The sequence below is a fragment of the Miniopterus natalensis genome, chromosome 21, assembly GCF_054644295.1.
Source record: "Miniopterus natalensis isolate mMinNat1 chromosome 21, mMinNat1.hap1, whole genome shotgun sequence".
Taxonomy (NCBI): domain Eukaryota; kingdom Metazoa; phylum Chordata; class Mammalia; order Chiroptera; family Miniopteridae; genus Miniopterus; species Miniopterus natalensis.
This window is the reverse complement of record NC_142101.1, coordinates 12,383,575-12,397,971: the sequence shown is the minus strand read 5'-3', so window position 1 is coordinate 12,397,971 and position 14,397 is coordinate 12,383,575. Positions and strand designations below refer to the sequence as shown.

At 48.9% G+C, this 14,397-nt stretch overlaps 1 protein-coding gene across 1 annotated transcript in view; it reads right to left on the bottom strand.

The window, feature by feature from the left end:
• Positions 1 to 14,108, bottom strand: part of ITPKB (inositol-trisphosphate 3-kinase B) — an 88,064-nt gene extending 73,956 nt beyond the window's left edge. Inside the window, exon 1 of the mRNA XM_016201433.2 lies at positions 12,151 to 14,108. Coding sequence (XP_016056919.2) covers positions 12,151 to 14,085 — 1,935 coding nt within the window. The 5' untranslated portion in view covers positions 14,086 to 14,108. The remainder of the gene's footprint in view (positions 1 to 12,150) is intronic.
• Between the last annotated feature and the right edge of the window lie 289 nt (positions 14,109 to 14,397).

The window sequence follows — 14,397 nt, the reverse complement described above, 5'->3', positions numbered from 1 at the left end:
GTTAATGCATGCCGAATGTCTGTTGACATTGTAACTCCCAGTGAATGTCAGAAGAAATACCCATGAGCCAGGTCCCCTCCATCCTTTCCCGTGTGCAACGGAATTTTAAAAACCTGGATTCAGGACTCACAATCTCTTTTATAAAACCTGGTCACAGGGGTCATACTGAACTATTTTCTGAAGTTCCTGAAATCAGTTCCCATGTCCATAAACCGCTGTTGGGAGGCCAGGCTAATAATCCCCAGCAATGTGCCACCTGGGACATTCAGGGCACCTCCCTCCAGGCTGACCCACATCCACCCTGAGGGCCCCTGTAACTCCTGGGTGAGACTCTCCTGCCTTCCCCTGGGGATGTGGTATTTGAGGCCAATGGTGACAGGCCAGAAAATCTAGGCCAGTCCAGAAGGCCAAAGAAAGGATGCCAAGAAGAATCTCTGGACCTGCAGGGCTTTGTCAGCTTCTCGGTGTGAGCCAGGGGTCTGCAGGGAGGTGGGAGGGGGCTCTCGGCTGATTTAACGTACAGTGTGATACCGAATGTAAACAGCGTCCAGACGCTGCTCCCTATGGCTTTAGACTGGGATAGAAACTAATTACGTCCTGTATATATTTCCAGGTTGGGGCAATAACGGAGTCACTGTCCTGCACACTCCCCGTTCAGACCGCCTTTGAGGTCAAGGCTGCCACATGCTAACAAGTTCTTTTGGTGGTTTTGTTCCTCCCAGATGTCATCCCCTCCATACTTGCAAAGAGCAGGAGGAAGCTGGAGCTTGGAGATGTTAGTGTAGGCCAGATCTCCAAAAGGGTGCCTGTCCCAAAACCGTCACATGAAGGAGCCTTTTGCTCAGTGCCTGGACACCTAAAGGCCATCTTGGGGCACTCGAAGGCTAGGCAGGCAGGAAAGATGTGAACCCCAAGGGTTAACACTGCAGGCTGCCCGCCCTGTCTTACAGCCAAGAAGGAAAGAGGGATTTCCACATCACACATCAACTGTCCAGCAAAGTAGAAGCCCGTGATTGGCAGGCAGGGTGCCCAAGACTGTGCTGATGTCTGGCCGGGGAACAGCCTAGCTGCTGTGGGGGAACCTGTCACCACCCAGCCCCACTTCCTGTCAGACCTCAGGGCTCCAGGGCCTTCCTGGGACTCCAAAGTGAGCTGCTATGTTTGGGGTCAATCCAGCTGGGCCTGGCCACCTGCCCGGTTTTCCTTCCACACTGCCATCCATCCACCATCCTGGCCTTAAGGAACAGTCCAGGGGGCCAAGTCCTGCCTGGGCTCCCAGCAGCTCATCAGGACAACGGCAAAGAGCGGCCTTGTGACACAGGGCGCACCTGAGAGAGGAGGTGGGGGTGGGCAAAGTGGGCTGCAGAGACCTCCAGCCTGGCCTCAAGGCCTCAGTGGGGTGTGCAATGAAAGAAAGCATCTCTTTAACCGGAGAAAGATCCTGTTAATAAACTTGTGCCCAGCTGCACCAGATACAGCGCAGGGAAGTGATGCAGGTCATTCAGTCACACAGATGTTCAGAGTCCCCCTGGCAAGGAGAGCCACAGCTGCACAAAGTAGTGGTGATATATATATATTTCATTCTCTCAATTATGAGTCATGGTGACTCTAAAAGATGCACCAAGAAAGCAGAGGAGTGAGGGGAGAGGAGAGAAGGGATGGAGCCTTCTAGGGCCCCCATAGCTGCGCTTTCTGTGTCTGGATGACCTCAGCCAGTTTCCACCTCCAGAGAGGCTGGGGAAAAGGGGGGTGAGGGGTACAGGGAGGGGGAGCGTAAGCTGACACCCATCACGGCAGTGAATACAGTGGATTGTTTTTAGACTTCAAGTTCTGAGCCCTGGTAACAAAGTGGGGCCTCTCCTGAGACTGAGAAACTTCTTTGGAAAAACAAATCCTGCTGCCTATTTTGTCTTCATCGGGGACAAGGAGCTACGCTGGGATGAGGTGATTCAATGAAGGCAAGTTGGTGTCACAACCAGGGAAGAGGGAAGGAGGGGCTGGGACAGGGGGCTCCCTCCATCCACGCCTGTTCTGTGCCAGGTACTTGAGCTGTATGATCTCATTTTATTTTCATAATAGCCCAGGAGAGAGGGTGGTTATCCTCATGTTGAAGCTGAGGAAACGCAGGCTCAGAGGTGAATCCCTGCCAAGCTCTGGGACCCAGAGAGGGTGTGAATTCAGGTCTGGCTGGCCCCAGCCCCCCTCTCCAGCGGGCAGACCATCTCACTCCTTTGCTCACCGGAACGATCCTACTCTAGCCCACACCTCCTACAGACCTCAGCGTCAGAGTCCCCAAGCCCCACCTGTTCAACTGGAAGAAGGGCACATACTCATTCCTTGGGTAACACCCTTCACTATCACCTACACAAAGAGAATGGTGGAAATTGTGGGCCCAGCTATGGGCTGCCTCTAAAGTCTATGTAGGTTAGTTACTGTTTATTGAGCATTTAGGATGCCCAGACACTGTGCTAGGCACCTCACATATTACCTCATTTAAGGCTCACAACCTTAAGGGGGTATTATCAGTCCCATTTTACAGATATTGAAACTGAAGGGCAGAAAGGTAACACAGTCAGCAAGTGGTAGAGTTTAGACTCAAACCCAGGACTGTCCTGACTCCACATCAGGGCTCTCTACTTATCCTCGCCTCCCTTCCATAAGTTCAGGCCCAGTGAACACCTACTGAGCAGAAGTCCTTCTCCAGTTGTCCTGACCATGTCCCTCTAGTCAACTGGGGTGGGGGTAGGGGATCTCCTGAGGCCCCATTTCAGCCTCACAACAGCAAATTGACAATGTTGCTGCCAAATGCTGAACCTTGTCAGCTGAGCCACAATATGTGTGGAGTTCAATGCAGGGCATAAAGGCTTGAGGGTGATGGGGGGAGTTACCCTCTTTCTTTCCTACCTCCTGGAGTTTTAGGATCCAGAATAATCCCTTTGCTTGACCACTTCTAACAGAGAGCAAATCCCTCAAGGCCTTTACTCAGGCTCCTTCTCCAATGGCTGTTGCCCAAATTTAATTCCCTCTTCCCTGGTCCACAACACGCACCAAAGCTTCCTGCGTGTCACAGGCCGACACCAATCCATTATTAACTCATATTTCATGAATGAGCTTGTTTAACGGCTATACAACTTGTTCTTGAGTTTTGCAAATCTCAGATATGTCTGTTGGCATCAGCTTTCCTTAGAGGGCAGAACCCCAAGGACAGGGACAGCGTCAATTAAGCCATTCTCTCCGGCACAGGTATGTGCAAACAGAGGCAGTAGGTAAACGCCTGCTGTTTGGGCAGCCACGGGGGTGCAAGTCTGCTTTGCAACGGGGGCGGCAACCAGAACAGAGGTCCAGTTCTGTGCAGAGGTTTCCGGGTCTAGCCTGGTGCCCAGTCATATTTAGAAAGTGCCCAGTATATATTTGCTGAATGTCACGTCTGCTTTAAAAGCTCGAGACTTTGCTGAATTGCTCTCTCTCACTTCCCAGGATACAGAAGAAAGAACCACCACATGGTACTGGAAGAATCAATGCTCCCTTTAAGTGTCCTCAAACACTAGGTGGAATGCAGTCTCCTCTCAATTATTCAGGAGCTGAGAGGCCTGTTCCAGAAACATCAGACTCCCCCCTTGCATGCTCTGTTCTTCCCTCTTGTCCATCATTTGCATTCCCACCAACAGGTTAGCAAACCACAGGGGCAGGAAGCTTCGGCCACAGTCCACATTGGTCAAGATGGTCACTCAGGCAGGAGGAGGTTATACCGAGCCGCGGAAGTGGAATCAGGATGGAATCCAGAATGTCTGTCTACTCACCCTTGCTTCCCACCCACACTACAACGTCCGTGTCAGAACAGGCCCTGCTGTGCACAGAAAGATTGTTTTTGACACAGTTCTTACCAATTTCTCTTTCAGCAACACAGAGGCGGGACCACCTTGCGTGAGTACAGTGCTTGTCCCTTTCCATTCTCCTTTGGAAAGCTCTCAAAGCAACTCATAATTAAAACTAATTTGGGCAGAAAGAATACACACTCTCTCAAAATGACTCTACAAAGACTATCTCATTTGAGACTCACGAAGACCACATGAAGTAGGAAGACTTCAGCAATATACCCACTTTACAGATGAAGAAACCAAAGCCCATAGAAGCCAAATCTGAGAGTCACTAGTCTTCCCAGCTCACTGCACTCCTAGAGTATGCCCAGCAAAGTTCACAGAGGAGGCCCCAAGTCTCCTAAGTTACTTGGAGTTACCCAAACGCTCAATACTCATAAGTACTTAATGCGTGATGACCATGTTGGTGATGGCAAGAGAATGGAAAGATTTCAGTGGCCTCACATAGACTAAACCATCAATTATAACGCATTCAAAATGTCCCCTGCATTAGCCAATTTTGTTATCTGTAAGGAGTTTTCAGCAGTTTCTCAAACCCGAACATTGTCTTCCTAACCTCCCAGCTCTAACACACAGCACCCAATGGGTCTCAGGATTTGCTGTCCCAACAAAACCTCCCAGCCATTTCTTAAGCTATTGGCTGCGGTTGGATTTTCCACTTGACATTGTTAAGAGATTAAACTGTTTATCTCATTGTATTACACAGGCCCTTTCAGTTTCCTGCTAATAGATTCAGGTTAGATAAGGATTACAGAAGTGATACTCCCAAGTTCCTCACCATACCCCCAGCCCAAGTCCTTTCCCCACAGCTCTGAGGCATATTTTATTACATCTACTCTTGAGAGAGCTAACTGGCAAGAAGAAATGAGCACACAGTCCTGCAGAGCAGGGGATAAGACAAACCCCAGCTCCTCTACCACTAGGGAAGAAGCACTTAACAGGAGATCCTGCTGAATTACATTCTACCACTCAGTCATCAATTGCCATAGAGAAGGGGAAAACAAATTGTGCTGAGCCTGGAAAGAATGTCAGCAAAATTGGAAAAACACTTGCTGGGAACTGCCTGGGGGTACAGTGACCTCTCCTGTAATTGCCCAGGTCCTACCAACTCCCAGCATACCAAGAGAGATTGCAGATTGGGCTGGTGGACGGCCAATCACCAGGGAACCAAATCCCTCTGCCCTGTGGCAGGCTCAACACTCCCCAGAGTGTCTGAAAATATTAAGTGCTGGTAATATAAAATGTATTACAGCTTCTTCTTGGAAAACAGTACAATCAGTTTATTCATTCTGATTAAATGGATTGGGGGCTGCAGAATGCAGAGAATCCCTTAAGGGGGGTAAAAAACCAAACAAAGTACTGTCAATGCCCCAATAAACAAAGGCAAAAGTACCTCATTTCTGCCCTCTGATGCATGAAAACCAATTTTATGAATGTGAGCAAATGGACCATCCTTTTGGAAGAGCTCTTCTTGGCCAAGATGGGAAAATACCCTGCATTGTTAATATATATTATCATTCCTGGGTTAGGCAAACCCTAATCTTAGTCACTAGGTCAACGGAAATAATCTTAATGTCTTTGTTTGAGATGCTGTATCGCTTGATTTTTCCCTTTCCACCCAGAATCTTACCACAAAAGTAAAATGCTAGATTAACAGGATAACACTGAACTTCATGAGGGAGGATCCTCTTTAGTCGAAAATTAACCGTCACCACCCCAGGTTGAGTGCAAAGTTCTTTTACATATTCCATGATGGGGAAATAAAACCATGTGCTCTCCCACCACCCCGTTAAAATGCAGTACATAAATATCAACTGTAGAGGTTCATTCTGTTTGTTAACTATCTGTAGCTCCTACTTTTTAGTTACTTATGAAGATTATCAGCTGGTTGGGAGCAAAATAGAAATAAAAATTTCAGAAAATAAAAAAATGTAGTGCATATTGACTAGCAGCCTTTTTGTTGAATGGATTTTCATTAAATGATCTCGTCAATAAAATAAAGCTCAACGGAGGAAAAAGATCAGGTTTTTAACAATTGAACAACATGCCAGACAAGTTAGTCAACAGCCTGCATGTTGCTTACCAGTAAAATGATGACGATGATGATGGTGACTACAAGTCCTTTCTCATCAGAGAAAGCTTGGAAGGCCCTGCCTTCCAGTACGAACCATTGGAGTGGTCTTACCTATAAAAACTCTGCAAAAAGGTGTCATCATTGACCTTACTCCTTGAGGCCTGTATACAGTGTGGACTTCTGCTGCAAGCTATTCGCCCATGTGTCTCTCTGATTTCCAGCCTTAAATAATCCCCAACCCAGCAACTGAGCAAAAGAAAACTATACCAGGAAACAGTCTAGATAGAAGGTAAGGCCAGCCTTACTCCTTACTCCTATGGGTCAAGGTGACAGGAATAAGCTTCCCTTTAGTTCCCCCCTCCCCTTTTTCTGTTCTTCATCTGCCGGATGGTTCAACATTTCTTCTATGGACAGGTAATGAGCTATTGCCTCTCATCTATTCCTTCATTCATTCATTCACCCATTCCTTTCACAAATGTTTTAAAAACATGTACTATGTTTCAAGCCACGGTAGATCTCCCAAGTAAGGGGTTAATCAATTAATGAAGTTTTTTAAGTGAAAAGAAGAACATCAGTGTGGGTCCTGTAACTATACTGAATACTTCATTTACATTATGTTAAGTATATAAGCTATAGAAAAGTTTTTGTTTTTTTTTTAATAGCAAAAACAGGCCTAACTGCCTAATGAGGTCATACATATTTATAGTGCCTTTCAGCCAAGGAGACTTGAATTGTCTTTAGAAGAACAATCCACCCCTGGAAAAATGAATGACCAGTTGTCTGGAAGGACCACCATGAGACTCAAGGTTGGTGGCAGAACTATAGCAAGTCGAGTTTGATTCTAGAGTCATGTGACCAGATCGGTGGACCCTTCCAGACCTCAAGATAGTCTCCACAGCCAGGAAGAGTGGACCCATAAGTCCGAGGGAAAGCTGCAATTCTGGGTGTTTCTGCTCCATGATGCTGAGACTACTTATAACACCACCATCCTTAGAAGACCTGGACATATAAAATCCCAAACACCCAGATAACAAAATGGTACTTGATATTAAATAAAGGGCTTTTCATATTTCCAAAGAATTCTCAGTTGGGTTTGTTGAGATTTTGTAAACAATGAGCTCCCCTGAATCATGAAAATTACAGCTGTGTCAATTCTACCTAGTCAGGAAAAAAACATTGCAAGGCATACTGGTTACGGATTTGAGGGCTCAACATGCATAACAACCTAGGTCTTGTCTCCTATCAAAACCCAGAGGACCTTCTATGTTGAAAATATAATAACCACAACAGGATTTAGAAGAGTTTCTGAGTTCATTCAGGTTCCTGCCGATTACCTGAAGTCTACAATGTTTTCTCTATCAAGATATAAAATTCTTTCCATTAAGTATTTTTAAATTCTACCTTTAGATAACAAAGTCAAAACCTGACAAAATAAAATAAGCCTAAACAATGTTATCAATGCTCCTAGGAATATAAATAAACTACACAGAACTAATCTAATCTGTAACTACACGTGACAGGTATGTGCCAACAAAATCACAAACGTGACTCCACAGCAATTCAGCACTTAAAAACAACGGTTCTGAAAAGGATCTTACACCTGAAATACATTTTTCTCAAGGCAGCAACTGACTGGTTTAATATGTTCTTCTTATACAACCTAAAGGCTAGATGAATCCTGGGCTGTGTTTTTGCAATGCCTAAACATCAATCTCTTTTTCTCCCTATACGCCCCCCTTTACTTGAAAGAATTTTCAGCTGGCTTAATTACTTTTATCTTTGATTTTTTTAAAAAGACTTTTTTGAAGTGATGTTTTGGTTCTGTATAGGCAAAGCCTCAGTTTCCAAACTGAAATATCCGAGGAGGCCAAAGCTCTCAGAGATCAGCGTTTTTCACTTTTCAGGTTAATGTCCTGGCATCCTACCAGCACAGCCTCTAATATCAGTCTAATGATTAATGAGAAACTTGGGGATCACGCTGATGCTTTATTTTGATGATGCTTTTTTCAACGTGAAATTACAAAGAACCAGTCTTCCAGTAAAGAGAGAGAAGAGAGACCGATCAATTAAATGGTCTAAAGTAAAAGCACAAAATTAAATGTGTCCAGTTTTGGCCCATGTACCTAAAGTCTACACCAAAGGAATCTTGTCACACTTCCAGACACCCTGAAGTGTCACATACACTAAGTTTTAAATCGAATGCCTAGAATTATACAGTCACAGAGAGAACTTCACAGACTCCATGAGATCTCCTCATGCAACAGGTACATTTTAAAAGAAGGAACTAAGTCAGATATAGGAGCCCAAGAGTGTGTCCTTGGGTCCCTTTGTATCTAAAATAGATCAGAGTAACACCCAGAACCTCACATAAATGACTCAGGGTCCTCCTAGATCTGAAAGGTGCTGAGGCCTTGCCAGAAAGATCCTCTCCGTGTACCCGACAGAGAAGGAGAGGGCCCCATCTCAAAACTGTGCAGTCAATCAGACTCAAGATGATCCCCCCAACTCAAGATCTGGGCCTTCAACATTCTCATGCAGAAAAGAATTTTCTACTTCAAAGTACTCACCACTCAATTCATTTTTTAAAAGTAATCCTCTAAGGCTTTGAAATTTTAATTTGGTTTGCCCACAAATAAAAATTTTATATGTTTCAAAACCACATAGAACCCTTATAAACTGTTTGAATTTTTTAAATCTATGTATGAGTTAGTCATTCACTCAACAAAGATGGTGCTAGACTTATTGGGGTGATCACTGTGTAAGTTAATGAAACGTCTACTCATTATGTTGTGCCCCTAAAACTAATGTTGTATATGTCGATTGTAATTGAAAAATAAAAAGACAACAAAACTAGTCAATACAAAAAAAAAGCAAAAGAAACAAATCTTTAATGGTCCTTAAAAAGTAGTAAGCACCAAGAAACCAACAATTTTGTACTACCCTTCTTTATATACACACCTCCCTCCCTGCCCCCCGCCCCGAAGGTAACCAGGCCAACGTTTTGTTTTGTGTTCTGTACCTATAATTGATACTTTGGAGTAACTCACTAAAATCTACTTTAAAAAGTAATATGCACACATATTTTACTATGATACTTTAAGTTTCAATAGCTCAGATACTCTTAAATGGACTAATAGAGGAAAGTAAAGAACTGCTGATTAATTCTGAGTTATTTTACTTTATTTGCCATTGCTTTTCAGAGAGAGTGGAGGGGGAGAGAGAGAAACATTGATGTGAGAGAGACAATTGACTGGCTGCCTCCCGCACGCACACGTGGGGATCAAGTCTGATTTTGTTATTTTAGAGAACAGAAGAGAGAACAGCACCCTTGCTCAGTGCAACGCGCTTCTATTCAGATCCCGGGGAAGAAAAAATGTGCCCGAATTTGAGCCACTGAACACAAGGCACTTAATACAATTTCTCCCGGGCAAATTTCAAGTGACTGATCTTTTATAAACAGACATCAGATGCAAAAACTTGGAAAGTTCTATTTGGGGGACAGACGCATCTGTCCAGCTCATCAGAAGGCCTAGAGCACTTTGCATGTTTTTGAGAAGTCTGTAGCTCCTTCCCATGGAAGCAAATGAGGAGAGCGGGCCTTCTCACCACATTCCCTTCCAGTAAAAAGGCCTTTGCTAATTTGTATAATCTAAATGGTGAAGTAATTTGCAGAGTGCATTTCCAAATGACTTGCTTTTCACTGTGTTTTGAACTATAGGGAGGTCCTCTGTACTCCCCGTCACACCGGCTCCGAGACTTCCAACAGGGAGGAGCTGCAGGGAGCCCCGACAGCAGGAGAGCTGGCAAAGCAGCAGGGCTTCAGGCTCCTCTGGGCTGTCCCCTCCGCCTGCACACAGCGTCACACAGCATCACACGGCCATTCCCCGAAACACAGGCCGCCCAGGCACAGAAGGTTTAACTCTGGGGAAAGGCAGAGCAGCAGCAAAACCCCTGAGGGCCTGAGGCTGGAAGGCTGAACCTGCAGTTTCAAACCTGTGTGTACGAGTATGTGTGTGTACGAGTGCGAGGTGTGAGTGAATGTGAGCACGTGTGAGGGTGTGTGAGTGTGAGCGTGTGTGCACCTGGAGTGCAATATAAAAACAAGCGGCAAAGGCCAGAGACGAGAACAGGGCAGGGCGTTGGTACTGTAGCGACTCAGACAGAGCTGGCTCAGGTTTTATCTATTAAACGCTGAAAAGCCCAGCCAAAAGGCCCAGCCAATCAAGATGTCTGGCTTTCTGCAGACAAAATATCAATACCGGGTAATCAAGGGATTTTTGACCCAATGAACAGATGTTACGGTGTCACAAATACATCTCCACCGTAACAAAAGAAAACTTCGCTTATCATGCAAACACTCAACCAAAAGCTCAAAAGTCCCTAGGATCCCATAATTTCCAGTTGGTTACCCACCCTCCCCTCCACACACACTCAGCGTCAGCCTCATGTGATTCAGAGAGCAAAGCTGGCAGGGGACTCTTCCCTGGCCAGACACCCAGGGAAACCTGTTTAAAGGTGGGAAGGAGGCTGGACAAAAAGGCAGGCCTCAGTTCTACCTCTGGACCTGTTAGCTACTTTGAAACCACCACTCAGCCCTCTGGTTTCTCAGTCAGCTCCCCTCTGGCATATGAAAAAAACAACAAGCATCACCTGTCATTACTTATCTCCCCTTTAATTCACTCCCAGGCAAGAGCCCCTTTCAAACATCGAGACGCAGAAACTGTTTTGAGAGCCAGCCAATAGGAGCTGCGAATTCGCCACTAGAAAGGGCGAATGGAAAGTTGGCGAACAAGTTGAAGCACCTTGGCTGTGCCAGCGATGCTTCAGGGTTTAAAAAGCAAATGGGAGGAGTAAACAGAACACCAGTTTTTTACCTTTAATTATAGGCAAGAAGGCAGAGGAAGCTGGGCCCCCTCTTCAGTGAGAAGCACTTTCCACCCCCCCCTTCCAGGTGGACTGTCTCTCCTCCACAGGTGGTGCGCCCATGCCTGAGGCCCTGTCCTGGCCACAGAATGCCAGGCTGACTGGGGCCAGATCATCAACAGAAAGCGCAGTTTCATGAAAAGAAATGCCTAGGCTTCAAAAATCCGGATTGCAATCTTTAAAGTGCGAGTGAAAGAGAAACATTGCTTTGAGGTCCAAAATACCTTAGACAAGGATTCAGAGTAGAAATATAAAGTTCTCAGTTGCTGTGGTTTAAGTCATAAAGGTACAACGAATAGTACTGGATATTCAAGATGAAATCGGAAGGCTACCTACTACACTAAAATGCAGACTTTCCCAAGGTAGCACAAGAACCCCTTGCACGGGAAATTCCCCACACTCTGGAAGAGCTGAGAGAAAGTCCAGACCTTTCAGAAGTGCTAGCTTCAACTCTTACGTCTTCCGTAAAGACACTCTGATCATCCTAGCAGTGAAAACGGCCGAGGACTGACATGAGCCACAACAGAAATAAACTCCTGTCTACGGCCACAGCCAGAACAAGATGTCAGTAGGGTGATCACCTGGACCAGTCAATAAGCATATCCATTAGGTGGGGTCTACCCTATCTCAGGCAATTTGACCTAATATAACATTCTGCAATTAGAGAAATGCAAAGCATGACTTTCATTTTAATTGATACAACGAACTGTATCTTAGTTATGCCCAATGTCCTAACTTAACTTACTGAGGCTAAGTGGTTATTCGCCCAATAGACCTGCCACAACCCCATCTACAGGTTTCAGGGCCCTGTCATAGAATTACATCACTCATTTTCCTGGCCTCTAAGCAGAGAGGCTGAGTTAATTCAATCATGTCCTTGTCAGTTTTCCTCTGTCTAAAAGAACCACAGCATTAAGTGGTTCACCTGATCTGACAAAAGCTACACTTAGCAGCTCTGTTCACTATCTCTGGGGACTAATCAGGAAGATTTTGGTAACATTCGTGAAGATTATCTTCCTAAGAAGTGACTGGTGACTTACCAGAAAGGTACCATGAAAGTTGTTTTTTAAGATGTATACGGAAATAGCTACAAAGTGCATGTTCAGTGTCTAAGTACCTGCCCAACAAACACACACCTGGAGAGAAGAGTAAGTTGTGACTGCCCCAGGGTCCCAGCAAGAGTCGTCATGACTCGGTAGAAAGTCAGAGAAACAGGGTGGACACATAGGGCATGAGAGCAGCTCAAGTTCTAGAAAAGCTCAGGGCAAGACTTACCACTCTGGGCTTCTGCTGGTCCAGGGTATGCAGGAAGGCGGAGTTGGGGTCCAGGCAGCGCTCAGGGTCGCTGGAGATGTCCTCCTCGGAGTCCTCATAGGAGGAGGAGAAGCCAGTGGAGGAGGCAGAGGAAGAAGACAGTTTCCTCAGGGGCAGGATGCCCAGGGGGCTGCCCTGTGCCTCCTCCAAGACCCCATCCTCCTGGGCACCCATGTCTGTAATGATGACGGCAGGTATATTGCTGGGGCTGCAGGCCTCCCTCGGGAAAGCCTTGTCCTTCTGATCTGGGGAGAGCAGCTCTGGGCTGGAGTGGGTGGCTCTGTCCCGCGGTGGGCTTCCCCAAGTCCCCTGGGATTGTACCCCAGTGCCACACGTCCAGGCCAGACGGGCTTCCTCCATGGGGTCCAGCCATGCCCTGGAGCTCCCAGGCTGTACACCCACCCTGTCCCCAGGAAGGCACTGAGGTTCTTTCACATCTTTTGCTGCTTCCCAACAGGGCAAAGGTTCCAGCGTTTCCCCCGCGGGGATTCCGTGCTCCCCCTTCCCTGTGCCTGGCTGGGCTGAGCGGCTGCCCCCTCCCAAGCCCAGCGTCGCAGACCCTTCATCCACTTTGTGGGAACGCTGCGGAGGCTCCGGGGCCACTGGCGCCCCACTCTGGGTCACCTCAGGTCCTACCAAGCCCAGGTCTCCTGAGGGCCTGAACCAGCTGGGGGCCTCAGAGGGCTCCGAGCTTTGCACGTCCACAGTCCTCTCCTCTGGCCTTTCGCAGGCTTCAGGCTCCCCGGAGCCGGGCATGCCGCAGGGCGGGTTTCCTTTCCCCACCTTCCCAGGGGGCTCTCCACCGCGAGGCCCACCCCTCTCCGGGGCAGGGCTCGTCTCACGGCCCAGAGACTGACCCTTACCCTCCACCAGGGCCGGGGGCTGTGACCAGGGATGCACCCCCCCAAGCTCCCGGGGCCTCTCAGACAGCTCCACGGGGGCAGGGCCGTGTGGATGGTGTGGCCCAGTGGATGTAGCTCTCGCTGCCACTTCTGTGACCGCCACGGAGTTCGCTCCGACCAGTCCCAACGAGGGAGCTTGGCAGCTCTTTGTTTCCAAAAGAGGGGAGACCCTTGTGTCAATGTCCATGGCTACGGGGGAGCCACAGTGGGGTCTGGCAGGGACAACACCCTTCTCAGTTCTCACCGAGGCTGCACCCTGAGCCCGGGATCCCGACGGGGAGGCCGGGCAGGGCAAAGGTGCCGCTGCCTCTTTGTCCTCGGAGAGGCTCAGGCTGGGCGCCCTCGCGCTCCTCCTGAAGTCGGCCTCTGAGGTCTCTGGACATTGCTCCCCCCAGGACTTGGTCCTCCGTTCCTCGCTCGGAGCCAGGACCCTTCCTGGGGGCTGACTGCTGCTGCGGAAGGGGCACGGGGAGGGCGAACGCGCCCTGCCCAGACGCGGGCTGCGGGGCGCTTGAATGGCGGAGCTCTGCGCCTGGATGTGCGCCTCGAACATGCCCACTTTCTGGTTCACCTGCACGTTCTGCAGCTCGCGCTGCAGGATTCGCAGCTTCCTCTGGGCCTCCTCCGGCCCCGGAGGGGAGAGGGAACGGGCGGTCACCACCTGCTGCCCGGCCCCTCTCAGGCGACCCGCCCAACTCGGGCTGCCCACGCTGCTGCTGCTGCCGCCACTGCCGCTGCTACTATTCAGCCTGCGCCGGCCACTCCTCCAGCTCCCGGGGCTCCCGGGCTCCTCGGGCGACAGCGACTCGGTTGGGGGGAAGAGGAAAGAGGAGTCTCTCCCGGGGCTGAAAACGCTGCCGGGGCTCAACACGGCGCTCCCCGGCGGCGGCGGGGGTGTCTCGCTGCTGCTGGGCCGGGGGGCGCCGCCGCTCTTCACCTGGTTGGCGCTATTCATGATCACCAGGCTGTTGAGTGCATAGCAGTACACAGCCATAGTACTGGGTCCCGCGCTGCCCGCCGCCGCCGCGGCTCCCGCTCCGGCTCCGCCGCCCGTGCCTCCTGCTCCCGCGGCTCCCGGCTCAGCCCTGGAGGCCCGGCGGCCGCGGCTCCGCGCGCAGACGTAGTGGCATGGCCTGGGTGGCGGGCGAGGGGCAAGACCGCGGGCTCAGCCCCCGCCCAAAGCTCCATAAACAACAGCACCGCTGCGGAGACACAAGGAGGAAAGTCAGGACCCCATAGGGCGGGTGTGGGGAACGCGGAGAGAACCCCTCGACCCGGGGAACCCCAGTCTGTCGGGGGATCGGGC